Genomic DNA, 22,800 nt, shown 5'->3' on the forward strand with positions numbered 1-22,800 from the left:
CTGAGACCAGAGGAATTCCTTCACAGGCCACACACCTTGCATCAGTTATAAAGCATACTCATTTTTACTGCTGTTTAGTGTGGAATAACCATGTTGTAGTGCATATATTGTTTTCACTGCTTTTATGCATTAAAACCAAGACTGAACTGGTGTGATGCAAAGCTCAGAATACTGAACCACTGAATTAACCATGAAACATCATCTGTTTGCTGCAGTCAGTCTGAAATTCAGAGCTAAGCACAATTTCACTTGGCATCAACCACATGACTAAGAAGCCATTTCCTGAAAACCTTGCATTTCTTCAGAAAAACAGCAATTCAAAACTAAATCAGCACACAACTCTGCTCACTGGAGCACTGAAGCCAGTACAACACTGAGTGCAACCAGCTCTTTTATTACATGAAATAATGTTCCCAGGTATTAAAAAAAGCAATCAAGTCCACAAGCCAGCTGCATCTTATTCTTCAGTACCCAGAATACCCAATTTAGTTCTTTACCTTTCATACCAAGTTTCTTCCTGTTCTTTCATATGTTTTAATATGAATAGTTTAATTCACAGCACCATTCTTAAATTACATACCCAGAAAGAAGCACAAATTAAAAAAGGTTAGGCTGCAAAAGATTTTGACATGCATTTTACTATTGTTGAATATTACAATACGGTTGTTTATTTAAAACATTAAAGTGCCAGGTTTATGTACAAACTATTAAAATAGTAAAAATGGTAAACTTAAAATCTGCTAAAAAAGCAGTGAGGTTATCATGTAGTTGCCTCCAGAGATTTCTACAGACTATTGAACAAATTTACAACTGGAATTTTTAAACTGTTCCTCTGTTTATGGTGAGAACAGCAGAATCCAGGGGTCAGTGCCCACAACCTCCCATCTTGCAGAAGGAAGTATAGTATCTTTCATGGAGTGGAATAACATGTGCTGTAAGATACCTGAGCATCCTATGTATTAACACCATTGGCAAAATCTAATAATTAAAAAGGGGTTTACTGCTGGAGCTACACCAGCCTTTTAAAGTATACCAACACCACCACACTTCACAAGAGTGGGATGCCAGGACAGGTCTCGAGTCACACTGACTCAGCACACTGGGTGCTTCCCTGTAAACAGGGCAGGATGCACATTAATGCACAGGGTCCCAGGTCACTCAAAACTCTGCATCCAGGGTGAAAGAGTTGTCCGTGGGCTTCGACATGACCCCCATCCTCTGATATTCACCTACTCGCTTCTCAAAGAAATTCGTCTTGCCTTCCAGAGAGATGTTTTCCATGAAGTCAAAAGGATTCTCTGCTTTGTAGATCTGAAATACACAGGCAATTCTATGGTCACTGCAGGTGCTCACATTTTGAGCATGCAAGAGCATTAGAGATCAGTTGGAAGGAGTCTAATGGCAGCATCAGCAGGCTTACTATGAAGTGGACAAAAATCTCTGCCCCAAACCTTCTCTACCCTATTTTCTCCTATCCTCTGTTAGCTGCAGTAAACAGAAACACATTTAATACAGCTTTTTCCATAGCATCCTTCTGCTCTTTCTTCTGTGGGTCTCCAAACAGGATGTAGCAGAACTGCTAAATCATTTTAAAAGTTAAAACAATATTGCTGCAGCCAAATTAGGATTTGGATTTCTGAAGGAAATGAAACTTAACATTATCTTTTCCCCATGAAGTATTCAGTGTATTAGAGCCTTACCTTGTTAAATCCCAGCTCCAACATAAGCCTGTCTGCCACAAACTCAATATACTGTTTCATTAAGGTGCAGTTCATGCCAATCAGCTTCACAGGCAGTGCCTCTGTCAAGAATTCCTGCAGATAACAAACATGTTATGTAAAAAAACTGATATGCACTATCTATCATCTAGGTTAGTTTTATGCCCAACACTCCCCAGCTTTGATTGCAATGAAGTTCCTAAACAAGAGGCATAGTTACCTGTTCTATGAGAACAGCATTCATGATGATTTCCTTTACTCTCTCTTCTGATGGTTTGTGTATCAAGTGCTTGAACATGAGGCAGGCAAAATCACAGTGCAAACCCTGGAAAGATGTTTCAGAAAATCATTTCAGGAACACTGATTTAAAAGAGCACAGAATAAGTGGCATCACCTTTGCCATATTACTCTTTCCTACAGACAACTTTCTGCCTCACAAGAAGGCATCACAAGCAAGTTCTGCCAGTGCAAGGCACAGCAGCTGTGAGCATTGGTGAGAACACTCCAACTACTTCAGAGGAGGTAAAATGCTAAATTCATTCATACTCTTCTGCAAGATCCACAGTGACACACGTTTACACACTTTAGTGAGCTTTATAGTCTGCCTGTTTCTAAATATACTACTTAAAATATAGATTCCAATCGAGCATCATTACTGTGAGCTACCGTGGCACATTACCATCTTAACTGCTAGAATTTGACTCATACCTCATCTCTACTGATAAGTTCATTAGAAAAAGTGAGTCCAGGCATTAATCCTCTTTTCTTCAGCCAAAAAATTGATGCAAAAGAGCCAGAAAAGAAGATTCCTTCCACAGCTGCAAAGGCTACAACACGTTCTCCTGTTAAGAGAAGACTGATATTAATACCAAACAGAAAACTTAACAGGATTGATACACAAGTTGCAAACTACAGCCTACAAAGCAAATTAAGTTGTTTCTGCCAAAGTGTACTATGGCCTGTGCTTGAAAATTATTAAATATTCCTGATCATTAAACAAAACACACATGGTAGGAAGCAGAGTAGCCATGAAGTAGCCAAAGCCAAGGCTCCTTTCCCCCCAGGTCAGCCCTCAATATTATCCTTTTTCAGATGACTCACTAAAAAGAGAAGTCATTTTGGCAGCTGATTTCAGTCAGTGTCTGCACATCTCTGGCCATGAAAAATGTTTCAATACTAGTGAAATAATGATTTGTACCACCTCACCTTTGAAACAAGCCATGAGGAATCACCAAGGGAGAGGAGCTACAGTCTCCAACCAGACATGAGCACTGGCTATAGATGGCCATGACATGTCCTGACATGTGGCAGCAATTTACAGTTTGATAATATAGTCAGGTAGATGATGATTGCCACATGACCTTATTATTCCTGATGTCAGGAACTTGACAAAGATTTTCTGTCAGTAGCTCATTTGAAGATGAAAATTATTTTCTTCATATTTGGAATTACACCAGTATCTTATACTGGAGGGCATGTACCCTCCCTGTGGCAGCAATAATCCCTGTTAATCGTGAAGTCTGGAGAAATGGTGGTTCCTCTATCTTTATGAGAAGAATTTCACTTTGTTTCCAATAGTTCTACTCACCATATGTTGCTTTCTTGTCCCCAATCCAGCACATGGCCCAATCTGCCTTCTTTTTAACACACGGTAACGTTTCAATAGCATTGAAAAGGAATTCCCTAAGAAAGATAAAACTCTTTAGGATAAGACATCAGCACAATCAGCAGAATAAGGATTCACTGCCATGAACAGTCTTGATCACTTAAACTTGCTCTGCACCTCCATCCTGGTAACTGTCCTTCCCCCTTTTACCTGGCACCAATCTAGCTCTGTTCCAGCCAACTACTTCTCTCACATACCCATCACAACACCAGTTCATGTGAATTCCCATTACAATATCAAGGGGAGAACTGTTTCACCAAGTGTACTTAAACAAGACTGTCAAAACTAGAGATTAAGCAAAATCCAGTTTGCAGTACAAAGGCATCACACCCCTCATGTAAGCAGCTCTTGCTAGAATTTAGCATCTCAGAGCAGAAATGACACAGCAAGCTTTTTAAGTAGCAGTAAAACCAACTTAATATACTCCCCTTATTTCACTTCATTTTTTATATTGTATGATTCCTTTTTGTCAGTACTGAGTGTCTTAATCTAAGCAAGGTCTTACACCTCAGAGGAAAAAAGATATTGTGAAGTAAAACTGCTCTTAAATAGCAGTGGCTTCTTATAAGTCTAAGTTACATCCCAAAATTAGCCTGACAGTGAACAATTGACATGAATTAGCTAAATTCTGAATATTTCCTGAGTTTTGAACTTTTCATCATCAAGCAATACAAACCTCTCCTTAGAATCCTTAATGTAGGTGTCAATAAGAAGACTGTACATCTCTGAATGTATATTTTCCATGGCAATTTGGAAGCCATAGAAACAACGAGCTTCTGTGATTTGTACTTCTTGACTGAACCGCTCCACCTAGAGGAAATAAGCAAGCATTAGCAAGTGTTTGTAATTTGCAGGTTGGAGGCATAAATGCTGTATTGGTCAGTCCACACAATCATCTTCAGATCAGTTCCAGAAATGTGGATCACTAACAGCAATACACGAAGCCACAACCTCTCAGAATTTCAATTCAGAGGGTATTCTTTGGCCCCATGAAAAAAGGTCTTAGTTTTACTTATTCTCCATTAGGAGTAAGAGCACAGAGGATAGAAGAACATGGGCTGTGAAACAGCCAAGTGTTACTGTAGGGCAGCACTCAGTGCCCAGTGGGGAGTGGGCAAACTTGGAGATTACAAAACCGGCCCAAATATATTAATTAGCACAGGACTACCCTCCCTATGCATGCTAATGTTGTGACACTCCATGATCCAGAAAACCAGCTGGATCAGCCACAGCAAACACACCACCTTGTGAGTTATCTGTTTACCCACCCAAAGTGGTATTTCTGTCGGGACTTTTACACACTCACCAAATTCTCGTTGACAATGCCATCACTGGCAGCAAAGAAGGCGAGGACATGAGAAATGAAGTACTTCTCCTCAGGCTTCAGGGACTCCCAGTGCTGGAGGTCTTTGGAAAGGTCCACCTAAAACAATGCAGGGTAAATAAGGCACGGGTGCTCGGGAGGGCCGGGCCCTGCCCCAGGCAGGAGGGGCCGTGGCCGCCCACCCCTCACCTCCTCCGCCGTCCAGAAGGAGGCCTCGGCCTTCTTGTACATCTGCCAGATGTCGTGGTACTGGATGGGGAAGATGACGAACCGGCGGGGGTTCTCCCGCAGCAGCGGCTCCTCCTCCTCCACGCCCCGCGGCACCTGGAAAGGCGGGAGAACGGCTCGGGCCGCGCTCGGGGAGCGCCGGGAGCGGGGGGAGACCCCTGAGGGAGAGGGGCTGGAAGGGACGAGAGATCCCCCCCTGAGGGAGAGGGGCTGGGAGGGACGAGAGATCCCCCCCTGAGGGAGAGGGGCTGGGAGGGACGAGAGATCCCCCCCTGAGGGAGAGGGGCTGGGAGGGACGAGAGATCCCCCCCCCGAGGGAGAGGGGCTGGGAGGGACGAGAGATCCCCCCCCCGAGGGAGAGGGGCTGGGAGGGACGAGAGATCCCCCCCCCGAGGGAGAGGGGCTGGGAGGGACGAGATATCCCCCCCCCGAGGGAGAGGGGCTGGGAGGGACGAGAGATCCCCCCCCGAGGGAGAGGGGCTGGGAGGGACGAGAGATCCCCCCCCGAGGGAGAGGGGCTGGGAGGGACGAGAGATCCCCTCCCGAGGGAGAGGGGCTGGGAGAGAACCCCGCCAAGAGACACCCCCCTGAGGGAGAGGGGCCTGAGAGGGCGGAGAGCACCCTTCCCCCGAGGGAGAGGGGCCCAGGAGCGCCGAGACCCCTCTGCTAGGGAGAAGGGCTGGGGCGGGCTGTGGTGCTGCAGTGACTTGCGGGGACCAGCGGGCTCGGTCGGGGCAGAGAGGAGAGAGCACCGACGGGGCGAGAAGAACGGAGCGCGGGTTGTAGGGGCCTCCGGGAAACAGGACAAGGCCGGGCGCGGTTCCCGGCGTTCTACACTCACCCGATTGCCGTCGCCCTCCTGGAAGATCTTGCGGGCCGTCTTGCTGGCCAGGACGCGGGCGCTGCTGAGCGCGGGGGGCTGCGGAGAGAGAGAGCAGAGTGAGCGCGATGCGGCGCTGCCAGGCGGAGGGTGGAATGGAAGGGCGGGCGAGCGCTCACCGTATTCTCCTTGTCGCTCAGCGCCAGGCCTTTCATGGGCGACAGACTCTTCATAGGAGACTGGTTCTTCTTGGGCGACACCCGGGGCTGGTCGGCGCGGGCGGCGAGCGGGGCGCGGGCGGACAGCATGGTTGGAACTGCAGCGGCAGCAGGAGCGGCAGCAGAAGGAGCAGCGGCGGGACGAGCGGCAGTGAATGGAGATTCCCGCGCCGGCCCTTTATATCCGCTTCGAAGTTGGCGCCAGAACGGGCGGCTGGCCACTCACAGCCCTGGCCACGCCCACCACCGCCCGCCTCCGCGCTCCCATTGGCTGGCGCGGCGGGCGGGGCCCCGCCTCCCATTGTGGTGGCGCGGCGGGAGGAAGTGCCCCGCCCTCGGCTTTGGCGCCAGCGGCGCGCGGAGAAGGCGGGAGAGCAGCTGATCCCGCCCGATCCTGCGGGGAGCGCCGAGCGCGGCTGCCGTGGAAAAGTCCAAAACTCGTTTCTGGATACGGGAATGTAACCTGGGTTTGGCATACAGATCTGGAAATGCCGCTTTGCCTTGCTTCTCCTTTTCTTTTCTGGTGCTTCCTACCTACCAATTTATTTTGGCTGTCAACAATGATCCCTGAATTTGGATAGAGATGCCTGCATTTGGAGGCAGATATTGGCTTCCTGGAGAAACTGACTCTGCTTGCCACCCGGTTTCACGTGTTTTAAATAAATAGCACAAGGAAAGGAGAACACAGGTCTGAAGAGGTTGTGACTATTCATAATTTTTAAAAGTCAGCTTTTATTTTTTGTTAATTAAATTGAAACATCTTTTTCCCCATCCAATTCCACAAGGGATCTGCTGAAATGTTTTCCCTGAAGTAGTTTAACCAGGAGCTCCACGAGATTTGTAAGCTCTTCAGTCACATGAGATACAGAATGGCCTGGTCCCTGTCACCTGAGCATGTTCACAGGGACAATGAGTTACATGGCCCAGCACTGCTGCTGTGCTTGGCTGGAGAATGGGCAGGCAGAGCAGGAGAGCAGCAGAACTATATAATGGTGCTATGTTAAATTTACTGCTATGGATTTGGAAGCAAAACAAAAGTACTCCCCTTCAGCACCTCCTCTGACACTGTAAATTCAAGTTGATTATTCATTTTAGCAGGTCAGTGTCAAAGTCACAATTTTGGCTCTGAGCTCTCCTCAGCTGGGATGTTATCAGAAATAGCCAGCAGAAACCTTGTGTTTTTTCTTGGTCCTATTTAGGCCATCAGACTGGTGCAGACATCCACCCAGATCTTCTCTGTGATTTTCTGAGCTAAATGTGCATCCCAATATACAAACCTAAATATACACGTCCATCCCAGGAAAGCGAGCACCACAAAACCCCATCCTAGCAGGAAACCTGGACAAGCACAAACACACTCCTGCTCCATCCCAGGGAGCTGGTCCTAGAGGCAGGAATACCAGGCATCTCTCTAAAGGCTCACAGGTGTCCATGTAACACCCATTTATCTCCTGCCAGCTCTACAGCTGCTGGCAGAGTTGGCAGAGAGCTAGAGCAGCACCCTCCCACCCCAATAAAGAACCCCAAAGCCACCACAAGCCCCGTGGGTTTCACTGTCACAGTGAAACAGCTGTGCTATCTCTGCAGTCCAGCTCCTGTTCTCAGAATCCATGGCAGGGTATCAAAGCCTTGTCCTGAGGACCATGGCTCTGCAAGGAGAAAAAAGCACCAGGGAGAGCACAGAGAGGGTCTGTGAGGAAGCATGTTGTAGCATGTGCTGCTGGAGATGTCACAAAATAGTATTTACAAATGAGTGCCCAGGCTGATTTTTTCTATTACAGCATTTTAACCCAACTGCATTTGTTCCTCCCTTCATGTACATCCTTCTGCATGATGCAACTGTACTTTGGGACTGGCATTTTCATGGCAGCTTCTTTGGCAGAGCTGGGTTGAAGGCTGCTGCCCTGCTCTGAAGTGCTCAGCATCAGGGATGACAGGGATAATGACCAGGGATGTCAGCTAGCTCCTGCCCTATCTTTGGGTGTGTGAAAGAAGCTCTGCCCTTATGACTTCTGGCCACTAGTTCTGAGTACTGTGTGGTGGAAAAAAAAACAAAAAACAAAAAACCAGCCCCAGACTTGTATTAGTTTCTCTCTTTCTTTGTTTGCAGGAATTCAGATGCTCAGAAAGGTGGAAGTAAGAGCAGCCTGGGGTGTCTGGGTGAGGCAGGTGTGGGGTGTTGTGCAAGCACCCTGTTTGCATTAGGTGCCCCCAGGGCCCCACGCAGGGCTCCCACTCCCCCCAGGCTCTGACCTTCCCCTCAGCTGCACATGGGGCTCAGCACAGCCTCTGTCCCAGCCCTGCTGCTGTGGCTCCCTCCGTGCCAGCTTGGCAAAGCCCTGTCCCACCAGGCACAGCCTCCAGCCCCAGGCCTGGTGCCATCACACTCTGCTTCCCCAGCACGGCTGCTGCTGTGGCTCCCAGCTCACCAAGCTGCTGGTAAGGCTCAGGGCAGGGCTCTCCTTCCTCACAGGATTGGTTTTCTTCCATTTTAATGCAGATTGCAATACAGAACAGACAGACAGTGACTCCAGGTTGTTGACAGGTCCCACCACTGCAGCAACTGGTCTGATGAAAGTCAGTGAGGAGAACTGACACATCACTAGCTGATGGTTTTATCCTGATTTGTTTGCCTGGTCTCATCCAGCCACATTCATCCATGTCAAATCCTGAAATCCTCATCTGGTGAGGTGAGCTCAATCTAGTAGGGTTTATAATTGTATAGAGCACCAGCCCGAGGGCCCCTGCTTTAGTTTGAGTTCCACATGCAGCACAAAGAAATCTAAGTACTCCAAATATAAGCTGGGATGGGGTAGGTGAGCAGGAGAGGCCACCAGCCAACATCTCTGAGATGGTAAGCAGTGGACTGAATGGTGCCCACCTTCTCCAGCAGGTTTAGAGGTAAGCCTCAGCATTTCTTCACCCAGCTGTGTTGAGGAGAATGTTCCACATCCCTCCAGAACCAATCTGAACCATAAGGACTCAGACCAAAACTTCAAAAATTTGAATGAAAAATTTCCCCCAATAGCTCTTTAGATGTGGTCACCCTCCATTTACTCCAGGATTTATAACTGTAAAAACTGAACTGAAGGGCCAAGGCACTTCAACAGGCTGTTTCACTGAGAAATCTAGGGCAGATCAAAACAAGTCTTCATTAGCATGATTTGGCTGGATATCACATTAGCCAGTGCAGCCCATTCATTTGCACACCATCATTGGCCATCTGCTTACCTGACAGTCAGCCTCTGTGGAGATAGTGAGCTGTTGGAAAGCAAAGCCCTCACAGGGTTAACATCCCCAATGCCTTGATTGTTTTTTTAAACTGTCTCTTGCCTATTCAAGGTCCTTACTCAACATTTACAGCTGTCAGGACAAAGTCTGCAGGTAGTATATGACCACATATGGCATTTTAATGGTATAATTGGACATGTTTCTTTGCTGCTCATGAAACTTGGCACAGTGCTGCAGACATAGTCCCACAAGCGCCAGGTAGATGATGCAGCTCTGGGAGACTTTCAGGAGCTGGAAAAATGAAGCTTTCCAAGCAAGGCCCACTTTGCACTCATACCTGTGCTCAGGAAGGTTGTCACTTTTCCTGGCTGGTAGCAACACCTTGTTTCCTGCAACAGCAGAAGGTAATGGCTCCATCCTGTTGCCCCACCACTGACTTTGCTCCAGCAATCTGTGTTTTGGTCTTTGTTTTGGTCTCAGCTCCTGCACTCTGGTCATGGGGACTGTGGCTGCTCTCTTGGCACACATGGGCTACTACAAGTCTCCCTCTAGCAGCCTGTCAGTCACCACAGAGCAGTGAACTTTCCTGAGGGTTACATTCCTCAGCACCTACTCATCCAAATCTGCCTGTTGGAAGGTGCAGCCCCAGGTCCTTCATATCTGGGCAGGCCTGTGTTGGTTATGGTGAGCAGGGCTGTTGCACAGCAGCACTTCTGGGACATCTCACTGCTGCTGTACACACACAGGGGTCTAAGGCAGCCAGGAGCCCCCCTGTGCTTCCAAAAGGTTCCAAAGAAAACCAGCCTCAAACCATGAAAGTCAATTAACTGAGGAGTAAAAGGTGGGATTTAAAATCACTTTTCTTAACTGGGTCAGCAGTGGGCAGTTGAGTTACCACCCAAACCTTACTCACCTGCAGGGAACCCATATGTATTCCACATCCCTGCTCCATATTCTTCCAATGTCCTTTTCTTCTCCACCAGACACCTTTTTATCTCCCTGGAAAATACAGATTATCTTCAGCAAAATGGATACTTGCTACTACCAGACTTCTTGGTGTACATTGGCATTCCTATCCTGAGAAACCACCTAGTCAAGATTGTCATTAAAAGACTGAGAAAGGATGCTGCCTCCCACGTTTGGGACAGTACAACATTTTAGTCCTTTTCTGCTTCAGATGGCCATGGCATTTGCACTCATCCAGCAGGGCAGAGAAAACAGGGAGACTTATCATTGAACATTTTTCTGGTGGCATCTGCTCCCTGCAGAGCATGAAATCGTTCAGTATCTGTCAGGATTCAATTGCAGTTTTGCCAAAGAAGGGACTGGGAAAAGCCAGGTCCTTCCATGCTCTGTCCTGTTGTTCTGCCATGGCAATTCCATTGTGGGGTCTAGCAGTGTCCCTGTGGTGACAGAAGAAGGTGCAAGGGACTGTTTACCTGGTCAGTCCCTGTGCACAAACAGGCACAAACAGTAGAGATCACAAATACATCAAAGTTAAAGATGAGCTAGGAATATAGCTATAGATGAAGGCAGTAATTGACCCTGGGAATTGTAACCAGGGGAAAAAAAGATATAATGGAAATTAGAAAACTAGATAGAGGCAGGTGCCCAAAGAACTATGGGGACCATGAAAAAACAGAAAAGTGGGTTTATATTGCATTGGCATTCAAAGGGATAACCAGAGGTAGATAAATTGAGACATGATATTAAATGAGACAGAGTCCTGCATGAGAATGTAATGGGGTGTAAGTGGTGACAAAAGAAAAGACTGTCATTCATTATCCTTCTGACAGTACAGTCAAGTTGATAAAAAAAAATTCCCTTGCTTTATAAGGGTGCATTTGATTCACTGATTTGTGACACTGAGAGGATTAAAAGTGGCTAACTGATAGATTTTAGAAAGTCACTGTTGGGGCACATCATTACCAGCTCAATGTCCTGAGGTGCCTGCACAGTTTTATGTGCTAGATGTGGTGGGTAGTGTATGTGTGGTGGGTAGTGTATTGTCCTTGGGACTAAATGCAGGATCATGCACTAGGGAAGAAAGTTAAAGGTCACATTTATGAGCTGCTGGAGTGGCCCTGCAGAGAGGGGCTCCTGGGTGTTGATTCACAGCAGCTCCCCAGACTAACCCATGGTGAAGGGAGCAAACCAGATCCTCTGCTCCATCAGCAGGGGGATTGCAGCTGGAGGCATGGCTGCTTCCTCCTGCACTGTGTGGGCAGGGTCCATGGGCAGGGTCCATGGGCAGCACCAGCAGGGCTCAGCCACCCAAAGGAGGCTCTACCCATGGGTGGGGTGTGCAGGCACCGAGGGTACCTGAGGCATCCTAAAGCATCCTGCCTGACCTCACTGTGCCACTCCTTCCAGACACACATCTAGGCCCTCCAGAGCCTCTCAAATGGCACAAATATCCATATTCAGGCAACCAAGTCAAGCCATCCAATATGGGTTGTCTGGATGTCTAAATGCATTGTCATTGCCAAACCTACTCCCTGTGCCCAGTCCCACCAGCAAAGGGTGAAAAGGGTGTTGACAGAGTGGGAGCTGTTCAGAAGACAGCTCCAGGGCACAGCAGAGGATCACAAACCTGCCCTGCAGCAGGATGCTGGAGCAGGCTGTCCTGTTCACTGCTGTGAGAGCAGCTGGGGAGCAGACAGGTAACCACCCCAGCCAGGGGAAAAAGGCATAAGATCTTACAGCTTTGAACAGTCAACAGAACTGGAGTTCAGAGAGAAGGTATTTCCCACCTGATGCATTCAACAGCTTTTCTGAGCTCATGGCAGATTCCTCAATTCCCTGTCATGATTTCAAGATTTCACATGACAGTTTTATTCAGGCCCATTATGTTTTGCTCAGCAGTTACCATCAAGTTTTGCTGAGCATAAAAGAATTAGGATATATTACTTTATTAGTCCTTTTGTCTGGCATCCATCAAGATGCTCTTTCATTGCACAGCAAGCTCAAGGGCACGCCAGGAGCTTCTCCCCAGCTGTGCCTGCTGCACTCAGCTGAAGAAAGGGGAAAAAGAATCTTCAAGTTAAAGTTTTAACACTGAAAACATCAATAAATAAATAAATCACTGATATTTTGTTGCAGCAAAACACTCTGGTCTCATGTAACTCCAGCAGAAAAAAAAAAGCCCCAGTATAAAACAGGAGACAGCAGGTCTCTCACCCCACTGTACCTGCTCCACCACGTATTACCACATCTCTCTCTTGGGGCTTCAGTGGCCTCTAATATTTTCAATGAAGCTGAGACACAAATAATTCCCTTAAAGGATATAGCATTTTCCATATTCCCTTCCTTTCAACACCGTTAAACAGATCCACTCCCTCCTCCTTTCCTGCACCAGCCCCTGAGGAAGAAGAGGATTTATGCAGCTGAAGTACTACTGCTCTTTCCTTCCTAGCAGGAACTGGAAAAGCTTCCATTTTGCAACCATCCTAGGTCAATCACAGATGGAGACAGCAAGGCATTATATGACCATTCTTGGCCTGTACTGCATTGCAGAACTGCATATCAATATACAATTTTCTACAATAGCTGCCTTCCCTGTGACTGTCCCCATCTCTTCTTTATTTTTTTGTGTTAGCTTAAAGCTCCCAGCTACCCCTTTTTTCTCCAGTGCTGCCACATGAATTGCTCAGGACAAGGAAATTTGCACCCTCTTTCCACTGGGATCCTGCTCCCTCCCCACCTTGACCCTGAAGCTCATTTCTGGGTTTTCAGCACCAGTTTTCCTCAGCCACTTCCATTCTAATTTCCACATTTGCCCCAGATCCAGTGCCCAGTTGTCCCAGTTCAGCACAGACCCCAGCTCTAAAGCAGCTTTGGAAAGCAGCCTGTACCCCAAGCATGGCACATGCCTTCCCTGGCTGCAGTCCTGACCCCCCACTACACATCCCTTATGATGAGACCTGATGGCTCCAGCTCCATGCAGTGAAAACACAGGCTCATGATAACCTGGGCATGAAGTGTTTCCTGAGGTCTCTGTCCAGAGAAGGGATGAAACTGCTACACAGCTGCTGTCCTGTCATCTCCTCTCTGCAGAGCTGGTGGATGCTTGGCTGCAAAGTTAATGAGCACAGGCACAGAGCTGGGAACAGCAAGGCTGCACAGGAGAGAGGAGGGAGGGTGCAGAGGGTCTGTGCTGTTTGGACTTTGTAAGCCAGTCCAACAGAGCCATGATCCCTCTTGGCATTCTCTGGGCACTGCCTGAAGGGGAAGGAGACTTCACACAGAATAGCAGACCAGACACACACAAGGTGGGGAGCAGGAACAGAAGAGACCAGAGCTCCTTTCCTTCTTCCTTCTGATCTTCCTGAAATTCATGCACATTGGTGCCTTTTTTTTTTTTTTTTTCTTTTTCCTCTAGAATTAACATGAAAATGGCCCAAGATCCTGCCAGCACCTGCCCTACCCTGAGCAGAACACACTCTGCCTATCTTGTGCAAGCAGTTTTCAAAACACTTTGCAAAGGAAATACCAGAGGTGGAGATAAGCAGTGTTAAATTCACCCCTCACTACTTTCAGGTTTCCATTCTCCTATCACCTCCTCCTCTTTCCCCAGCTGATGGCCCATTAATCTTAAAACCCAGAGAAAGCTGTGCCACTGGAAGGAAGCAGCTTGCAAGCCAAGCTGAGCAGACTTCAGCCACACCACCTGGAAACAGGCACTACAGGGCTGCTTCCATCACACAGCTTCTACACAACAAACACCTCTCCATACCCTGAAAATTATCTATAGCAACAACCTTAGAATTCAGAGAAGGTTGTGCCATGGGAAGAAAGCAGAAGGAATTAAAGTCATCACTGTTTTTCTAGGTGCCTGTCATCACCAGGAATTAGTTAACCACCAAGAAATTATTATTCACACAGACGTTTAAATGCTGAGAGGAAGGATCATCAGAGGAGAGCCAAGAGCAGGCCCTTGTCTCTCACAGTACTGTCAATGGTTAGGGAAAATACACTTTAACTTCTGGCCAAGTATTTCCTGCTCTCACCATTGCCAGCAGGAACATGTGCCTTTTCCCAATGCCTTTTCCTAATGTGCTCGCACTGGTTTCATATAGAAGCATTAATAAAAGAGGAAGATGTCAGGAATTGTGAGGAACATGGACCTACAACTGAATCATTTGTCAAATCAACTGAGTGCAGACACAAATCATGCAAAGTTTTGTTAAATAAAGAAGAAAACTGTACTGAGCTTGCCTGGCAAGCACGGGAGGAGCAGCCATGGCTCAGAATTTTATTACCTCTCAGTGGGGCTAAGCTGGCTCTGCTCCCATTGATTGTGAAGAAAGGTGAGCAGCTATCATCTGCTCTGATGAGGCTGAACAGAATAGAGCAAATCCAGACAAATGTAGCAACAGGGTATTTATACAAGTGCCTGATGGTGTAAAGAGTAACCACCACGCTGCTGTCAAACCAAAAAAAGCATCTGGCTGCCTGCCTTGAGCATGGTCCAGGCCTCAAGGGGCACAGCACAGACATCACCACCTCCTTCCTCAACTCTTAGTCAGCCTCCAGAGTCAGCTGGGGCTTTTGATTCTAATTTCATGGTGTGAGCCTAGACTTTAGTGGGTGAAGTGCAGTCCCCCTGCAATCTACAGCTTGGCAAGTGGAGGTGAGAGGTGGGAACAAAGCATTGCTAACTTAGAGAGGTGGGAGGTGAGATGTGATAAAACACTGCAAAGCAGCACCCCTTTAGCTATTAACTCCTGTGAGCCAGCTAAATTCAGGGCAGGGCTAAAAGCAGCCCAGCCTGTTGCTGCTGAGGCAGGAGAGGCACATTCCTGCTGCACCAGGCACACAGGGATGCTCTGCTTGCTCACAGCCTGTGCCAACACAGCACCACCCACGCCGGGGCAGCAGGCTGCAAACCTCTGAGCTCCTTCTGAAGTGCCAGGCTGTGGCATGTCCCCTGGGCTGGGAATTCTGTACCCAGCACAAGCGCAGCCCTCAGGGGCTCTGGCACAGCTCTCCAGCTGGCTGAGGAGTGTCCTTGCAAACTGAGTCTCATCCTTGATCTCCTGCCACTCCCCAGTCTGCAACCACAGCATCGCCGGGGGCACAAGCAGCACAGAGGGGAACAGCCTTCAAAACTGGGTGGGCACGGCCAAATCATCCCACAAAAGCATTCAGGAGTGGTGTTAACTCCCAGGGAACCAGGACCTGGCAGGGAGACAGCCATGCAAGAGGAAATGCTGCTGAACTGGTCGGCTGTCTCCATCTCTCTTTGAGCTCCAGGATGTAATCCAGGCTGTGTGTCAGGGACAGAGCAAGGGACATTCTGGGTACCATCAGTGAGAGGGCTGTGCTGATCATCAAGTGATCAGTGATGGTCCCATGCTGGATACCATCAGTGACATGCCCAAGTGTAAGCAGTGGGTTTCCCAGACATGCACCACTGCCAGGTTTCCATCCTCCCTCAGTGCCTGGTATTGACTGAAGCCATAGGACATTTCCATGTAAATCTGTGTTTTGAGCTGTGTAGTGTCAGAGATGAAAGCACTGCTGGCTGCACCCTGGGGTCTACTCATAACTCCAAAAGGTGACATTAAATGCTCGTGTTTGAAGGTGCTCATAAAAATCACCATCTACTGAGGTAACAGAAAACAGTGACTTCTGTCACCAAATTAGACAAATGTTTCCCTGCTCTGTGTTATCTCCTTTCCACAGGCTCCCTTCAGTGCCATTTTATGAGCATATTTTCAGACAGCTTCTCACTGTTAGCTCAAGCCAATTCAATTTCTTATAACATTGTACAACCAGTTAGGGTTGTTTTACATTTAGTTTGGGTTTAGCAAAAGAAAAAAACATAGTGAAGTTGGAGGGTTTTGTTGGGTTTCCTGGACCTAAAGCCATATTAGCCTCTAGGAAGGAGCTAGAAAAAAAAAAACCATGTTTCTAATCCAGAAAAGCTCCCTGGTCTCTATGAAGCATTAAATGGCTGATTCATTTACCAGGAGGATAGTAGAAGGTTTTTCACTCACAATACTTTCAAGATGATTATTATTCTACTTAAAATGCCTTCAATGTCTGCTTTTGAGTCTAATCCATGTTAAACAAGAGCTGGGACAAAGCTTTCTCTGCTAAGCTAACAGAAGCTTTGTTTCAAACTCAAATAACCTCTTTATGGGAAGCTCTTCTGGAAACAGTATAAAACAAACACTGATGGTTAAAAAAAAAAAGGAAAGAGAAGAAACTATGCCTCCCTTCTTCTCAAATCAGACCTCTGCTATTAGTTACCCTTTGTGTTGTGAAGAGTCCTCCTTTGTGATTCCCCTTAGCTCAGACCATGGGCAAATCCCAATCCTACATGCATTTATTAACAGGCCCAGGTATTTAAGGGTTCACTTATGATAAGATGAAAATTAAGTACATTGAGATTACAAAAGAGCAACAGCTTGTTTAGAAATGCCTGTACTCAGAAAGCAAAACTAACAGCCATCATACAACTATTTTAAAAGACATTTCCTTTTTCCCATTTTAAATGAAGCTAGATGAAAAGTAATTGAAATACTCAGTAAATTCTTGTCAATGCCAGCTTGTGTTTGTAATACAATGCATATTACTAAGATGTTAGTTCAGTATGATTAATAGTATTTAGAATAAAGTCTATGAAATAGCCACATCAGAAATTAATATAGAAATCTGAATATTACCAAAAAACTTAAGAAAGCTAAATAAAAATCAAAGTACTGAGAATTTCTCATGTTTCACCACAAGATATAAATTTAGTTCTCCTTTATAAAGAAGTTATAGAATCCAGCTTTAAAAGAGTTCACCTTATGTCTTAAATGACAATTTAAGAATACATCTGTAAAGCAGCACATTCTAAAAGTCATTGCATGACTCTCCTGGCTAATAAAACCAAGGTAACCCTGGTACAGCATTAAGCAGTGAGTGTTAATGGATTACAGGGTTTAAGCAATGCTGCTGCAGAGGCATCCAAAGCACTGCAGGAATGTGGTGGTGCTCCCCTGCACCCACCTGAGCTCTCAGCCCAGGACTTCTCCATCTCAGTAGGTGGCAGATCATTCAGATTGTGGCCTGTCTGGATTGCTCTTGGCATGGAGAGCCAGGAACACTGCAAAAAGCAGGCAGGGACAGTGACTGAGGCTGTTCCTCAGCCCCAGTGTCCAGCTGCCACGCTGGGGTTGGGCACTCCATGCCAGTGACCCACAGATGACCCAGGGATAAGCAAGCTCCTCTTAGATGGGTGCAGGAGGCATCTCCAGCTGGTCACAGAGGGGCAGACACAAGTGCTCAGGAGGGCCTGGGGCTTGGCATGTTCTGCCTGTACTTTGTGAGTGTGGTCTAGCCTGTGGGTGCATCCCCCAAACGCCACTGCTGGGGGTGGACATTTCTCAGACCAGTCAGTAGCCAGGAGCTGCACAACTCAAACCCTGTCTTCAGTGGGCACAGCCGGAACCCATTCTGCTGGGTGCTGAGTCCAGGTACAAGGAGCACCTGAAAAAAAGATAAATTCAATCACAGAGCCAGTTAACAGAAGAATGAAGAATAAAATCTGATCTAGCTCCATGGCAGAGACCCATTGCCAATGGTTCCCATTTTATGCTTTCCACACACCCTTCATACTATTTCAACAGATTTCAAAAATCAACTAAACCTATTGCCACAACAGGCTGAGGCTCACACCTCTAAGATAAGCATCCTTTGGGGACCCCTCACTTTTAAAGAGAATCCAACAGCTCCTGAATCACTGCCAGCTGTTGAGCAAAGGCTCTTTATGATGCTGTGGACTGACTCAGCTAAAGGCAGCATGTATTACACTGCTTTATGGAAATGAGCCATGTCAGCACAAAGGGAGTCCAGCACATGGTTTTATAGCACACAATTTACTATTTCCATCCTTGTTACACCAAGGTGTAAAACAAGATCCTGAAGATGCAATAGCAGCAGTCAGCATTCCAGTGGCTACACTCATTTTCAGCATCCTATAAACCACTCAGACTAGGAAAAAACTGCAGCCTACCTTGGTGTTAGCACTTGGCAATTAAATCCTCACATTTCCATGTCTTGCTTGGAGCACTGTCTTGCTAACAATAGTGCAGCCATGCCTGGCTTCCCACGTTCTCACATCTTCATTATTCCAGCAGGCTGGGGCCACCTGGATTGTGAGGACCAGCAACTCATAAGCCCTCACCTTGATCTGTGGGAAGTCATTTCATGACAGCACAAAACCCACACTGGCACTGCTCTGGAAGGCTTTGGAAGCTTTGCAGTGAAATCCTTTAAGCATGTGCATTTAGAGGAGACACAGTGACTCTGCCTGTAACTGCACTTTGGTGAGGGATCCTGCAGCACCACACAATTCCATGGACATTCCCTAATAATCACCACTCTGGGCCTCCATAAGGGACACTGTGGTGGCTCTTCAGTCAGCTGTGCAGCACATTGCCACAAAGGAAAGTGAAGGCAGCCCCTTCCACAGCCTTTGTAACTGCAGCTGGAAAAGAAAAGGAAAAAAAAAATCCAAAACCAAAACAAAAACCCACACAAAACTTTTAATTAAATAAGTTACTTCAAAACCAAGACCTACCCACATTATCAGGATATTTAGCATTAAGCTCTTCTGGGGATGAGGTGTTTATAGCAGCCAACAAAGCATCTCTGTGCTCTCTGCTTTGCCCTTAAAGAGCAGAGGTAACCACATCCACCCCAAGAGGGGCCGGAAAGTTTCATTAACTGATGGTTACACAACCTTTCACAGGGAAGCCAGGTGTTTACTGTTTTATTCTGTCATAATTAGGGTCACATACTAAAGCAGTGTCTCCAGGACTTTAACACCCAATTTGTGTAAGGGGCATTTCACAAAACTCAGCAGAAAAATTCCTTGCTATTAAGCAACCTATTATTCCCAGGTAAGTACACTCGTGTCTTACAGATGCCCTGACATGTCTCAGAAGAAGCAGGTAGTAGGCAAAAGTTTTACTTGATCATGACTCAAAGACATTAAATCAGTTTGCTTTAACTAACTCTGATGCAGATAGCACTATTTACCCCACTGCTAAAACAAAATAAAAATCAAAAAAACGTTTTGCCTTCATTGAAAACCTGGTTCAGGTGGCTATCTGAACACAAGAATGGAGGAAAGGCAGATGGATTGGTGTCCTCTGGGCTAAACCAAATACATTTTTCAGGACTGGTCAACAGCAATGGCAAAGCTGTGTTGTTCAGTGTGTGACCTGAGCTGTGACTCGGCTGCAGTGTGTCACTGACCCCAGGGTGAGACACTGGTCTCTCAGGGACCCAAGGCACCTGAGCAGATGTGACAATGAGCTTCCATATGGTCTGTTAATGAAGGTCACTAAAGGCCCTCAGCAGATACATGTTTTGATATCTCTTGGACAAAACCATATTTCCATTTGATCACTGTCAGTAGGTATTTGAATGCTAATACCTAGAAATACCTGAGGCATTTGACCTACTTCTTGTGGGAATTTCACCGTGTTTTGAAAACACAGACTTGAATGCATGCCCTGCTGAAGTGTTGCTGACCTTTCATGACATCCTGGGGCTGGCTAAACAGGGGCAAGAGCCCTAGAGGAAGAAAAGGAAAGATTTTTGCAGAGATGATGTCCTGTACTGTATATTGCACACAGATATTTAAAATCACGGGCAGAAAGGGTTATTTAAGGTCATGGCTGAGGTCACAGTAATAAATAGCTCAGGGCTACAGAAACAGAATTAGGGCAGAAGAAACTCACATGTGAGATTAAAGGTAATGAGTACATCATGACAGATTCCCTAATTTTGTTTGAAATTATTCATCTGTGCAGAGCATCTCTGCTTCCTGGGGTCTGCCCCCATAAAATACCCCCATCTCCCCTGTGTTGCTTGGGTTTTCAATCTTCAGCCACTCATAGGGACAAATCTGCTAAGTCTATAATTTATACACGTGGATATAGACCTCCAACTTTCCATCAGCCCCAGAGGAGATTCAGGGTCCATCTGTGCATGTAAATAAGGCTGGGCAGGGATTGTCTATGAGCAGAGCCCTCCTGACACAGCCTGGCCACCTCTCTGCTCCATTCCCTCCACCCCACTCTCCAGCCTGAGAGCTAAGGGTGTAAAGCTGCCCCCCAGCAAGGAGACAAGGAGCAGAGGGACAATTTGAGAGAATAATAACTGATGGATCTGGTCACACAGATGAGTACAGGGAGTATTCCTGAGCAAAGAACCTGAACATTTCAGTGGCCTCTGTGGGAAAGGTGAAAAAGGCAGCACCACCATTGAGCTCAGCAGCTTCTACTCATCAGGAGCTGGGCTGTGTGCTGTTCTCCCCCTGGGCAGACAGGCTGCATGCACATTAGCAAAAATACACCCTCCTCTCCAGATGGAATGCGACTGCCCAAGCAATGCCAGAGTGGGACTTGGTGGTCCTCACTGATTCCTTCCAGCTCAGGATGTTTTATGATTCTGATTCCAGTCATGGGCTGGTGTCTGTGCTCTACTCAATCACAACATTCATGACTCTTCTCACAGGAGTTCAGCAACAGGACAAGAGGCACACACTGCAACAAGGGAGTTGAGTTTTTACTGTGAATGTGGTCAGGCACTGGAGCAAGCTTCTCAGAGAGGATGTGGAGTCTCCATCTTTGGAGATACTTAAAAGTGGACAAGACCCTGAGCCCAATCTGGCTGGCCCTGCATTAAGCAGAGAGTTGGACTAGAGACCTTCCAGGGGTAACATCTCTAGGACATCTCAAATGTTTTACGTTTTGGAGATTCAATTTGCTGGAGTCTCTGCTCCTCCATGAGCTGGAAAAGTAAAAATCTTCCTTGCCAGCAGTACCAATTTGCCCATCTCTATTCCTAGTGAGTCTGTTCTGTGTTTGCAGATGTCAGAAGAGATGCAGTCACTGAGTTTGTAAAACCCAAACCCTTGGATCTGTGACCCATATTTCTGGGAAGTTCAAGGGAACAATCCTATGTCTCCTCCTTCCCTTTTTAATTCCCAGCAGCACAAAGATGAAAGCAATGCCAATCCCTGAGCTCCCATACCTCAGGCCTGCCTTCTGGAAAAGCACAGCTTGACATTTTTAACTACATGCTGAAAGGTACATTGCACATTAGCTACAGTCTGTACAGGTAACGTTTTTATAAAGGAAATGCTTTTAAAAATTTCCTTGCTATTAATCCCTTCAGATGTGAAATACCAAAAATTGTACAAGTTCTTTGAACTAGAAGAATGCTAAGGCTTCCTCTGAGGTAAAAGCACACAGCTAAGGCTTCCTCTGAGGTAAAAGCACACAACTTTACACATTAAAGGCAGAGTAGATTAAAGGAAGGTCTCTCCACAAGTGATCTCATCCTGTTAACTCCACCCTTTGCAGATAAAACCCTGGGAAGTCCTGCCCTGCCTCTCCCTCAGGACACCCAGCTCTGGTCCCAGCTCCACTCCATCCAGGAGATGGATATGCCCTATCACAGGCCAGCTTCAGAAATCTTTGCAACAAGCCCAGATTGTCTCTGGTGAGGAGACACAGGTTTGCCAGCACCAGGATAGGTCATCCATACCATGGAGGCACCAGGCAGAATCCCAGCACAGCCAGCAGAAGCTATTCCATGGCTTGTGCCATGAAACCCAACATTACCCAAGTGCACCACCAAACACTGGGAACGTCAGCCTGTCCAAGTTCAGCCAGTCTTCAGAAACTTCAACCCTGTCCGCACAGGATGAGAAAAAGGATGAGGATGAGAAAAAAATCTTCACACACCTGGAATGAGAACAAAGTTTTTGCAGGGAGGGGAGGTTCATCTCTTGCTGATTAGCTTCCCACACCCACAGGATCTCTGCAGATCTTCTTTACACTCCTGTTTACAAAGCTAGAGGCAGCCATCTCTAAGGGCCACCCAGAAAGCCCCACCGTGATCACCAGGACAAAGAGAGAAGGACATGGCCAGGAGCCTCAGCAGGACACCCAGCAGGGCTCTCTGCAGGACAGCTGCCCTCTGGGCATGCAGCAGGGGTGAGGGCCACAGGGCATCCCTGTTCAGAGATAAGCTGAGGCTAGGAGTCACAGTGGGAAAGGCTGGGGGGAAGTCAGAATTGAAACAAACAAGCTGGGACAAACTCAGAGGGGCTGAGTGGAGTCAAGGGCAGCATTTATGCTACTGATGATGTGAGAGCACCATGCAGACAGCTTGAGTTATCCCCACTTTGGTAATTGCATCCATCCTGTGGCCACTGACTGGAACTTGCAGCTTGAGTTGTAAGTCACTGGTGGGAGCACAGCACTGCCAGGTGGACGCCAGCTCATCTCATTGTGCTGTGTCTCACCTGCTGTGGAGCTTCTCCTCTCCAATGCAGGTGACAGTGATTTTGGCCTTTTTCCTTGTCTGGCCATGGCTTGAGACTCACAGAGGGACTCAAAGAAAGGGCTGTCTTACAAGCACAAAGCTGCTCCCAGAGGATGTATGGTTACATCCAGCTGTGGCACAGCTGCCTCTCCAGCCTGCAGAGACACTTGGGCAGGAGCTGGCTGCAGCTGCTGCTGGTGGAAGTGCTCCCATGGCCTGAGCCCTCCATGCTCCCAAAGGAAAGATGGCAGGAAGAC

At 47.1% G+C, this 22,800-nt stretch overlaps 1 protein-coding gene across 1 annotated transcript; it reads right to left on the bottom strand.

The window, feature by feature from the left end:
* Positions 1–374: 374 nt before the first annotated feature.
* On the bottom strand, positions 375–6,121 carry RRM2 (ribonucleotide reductase regulatory subunit M2). The gene is made up of 10 exons (XM_079298684.1): positions 5,936–6,121; positions 5,778–5,855; positions 4,898–5,032; positions 4,691–4,807; positions 4,061–4,194; positions 3,307–3,401; positions 2,427–2,560; positions 1,939–2,043; positions 1,701–1,814; positions 375–1,311 (listed from the first exon to the last, which is right to left on the bottom strand). Exons 1-10 carry the CDS (start codon positions 6,062–6,064, stop codon positions 1,159–1,161), a joined length of 1,194 nt encoding a protein of 397 aa, XP_079154810.1. The 5' UTR covers positions 6,065–6,121; the 3' UTR covers positions 375–1,158.
* Positions 6,122–22,800: the final 16,679 nt, after the last annotated feature.

The sequence above is a fragment of the Erithacus rubecula genome, assembly GCF_903797595.1.
Source record: "Erithacus rubecula genome assembly, chromosome: 2".
Lineage (NCBI taxonomy): Eukaryota > Metazoa > Chordata > Aves > Passeriformes > Muscicapidae > Erithacus > Erithacus rubecula.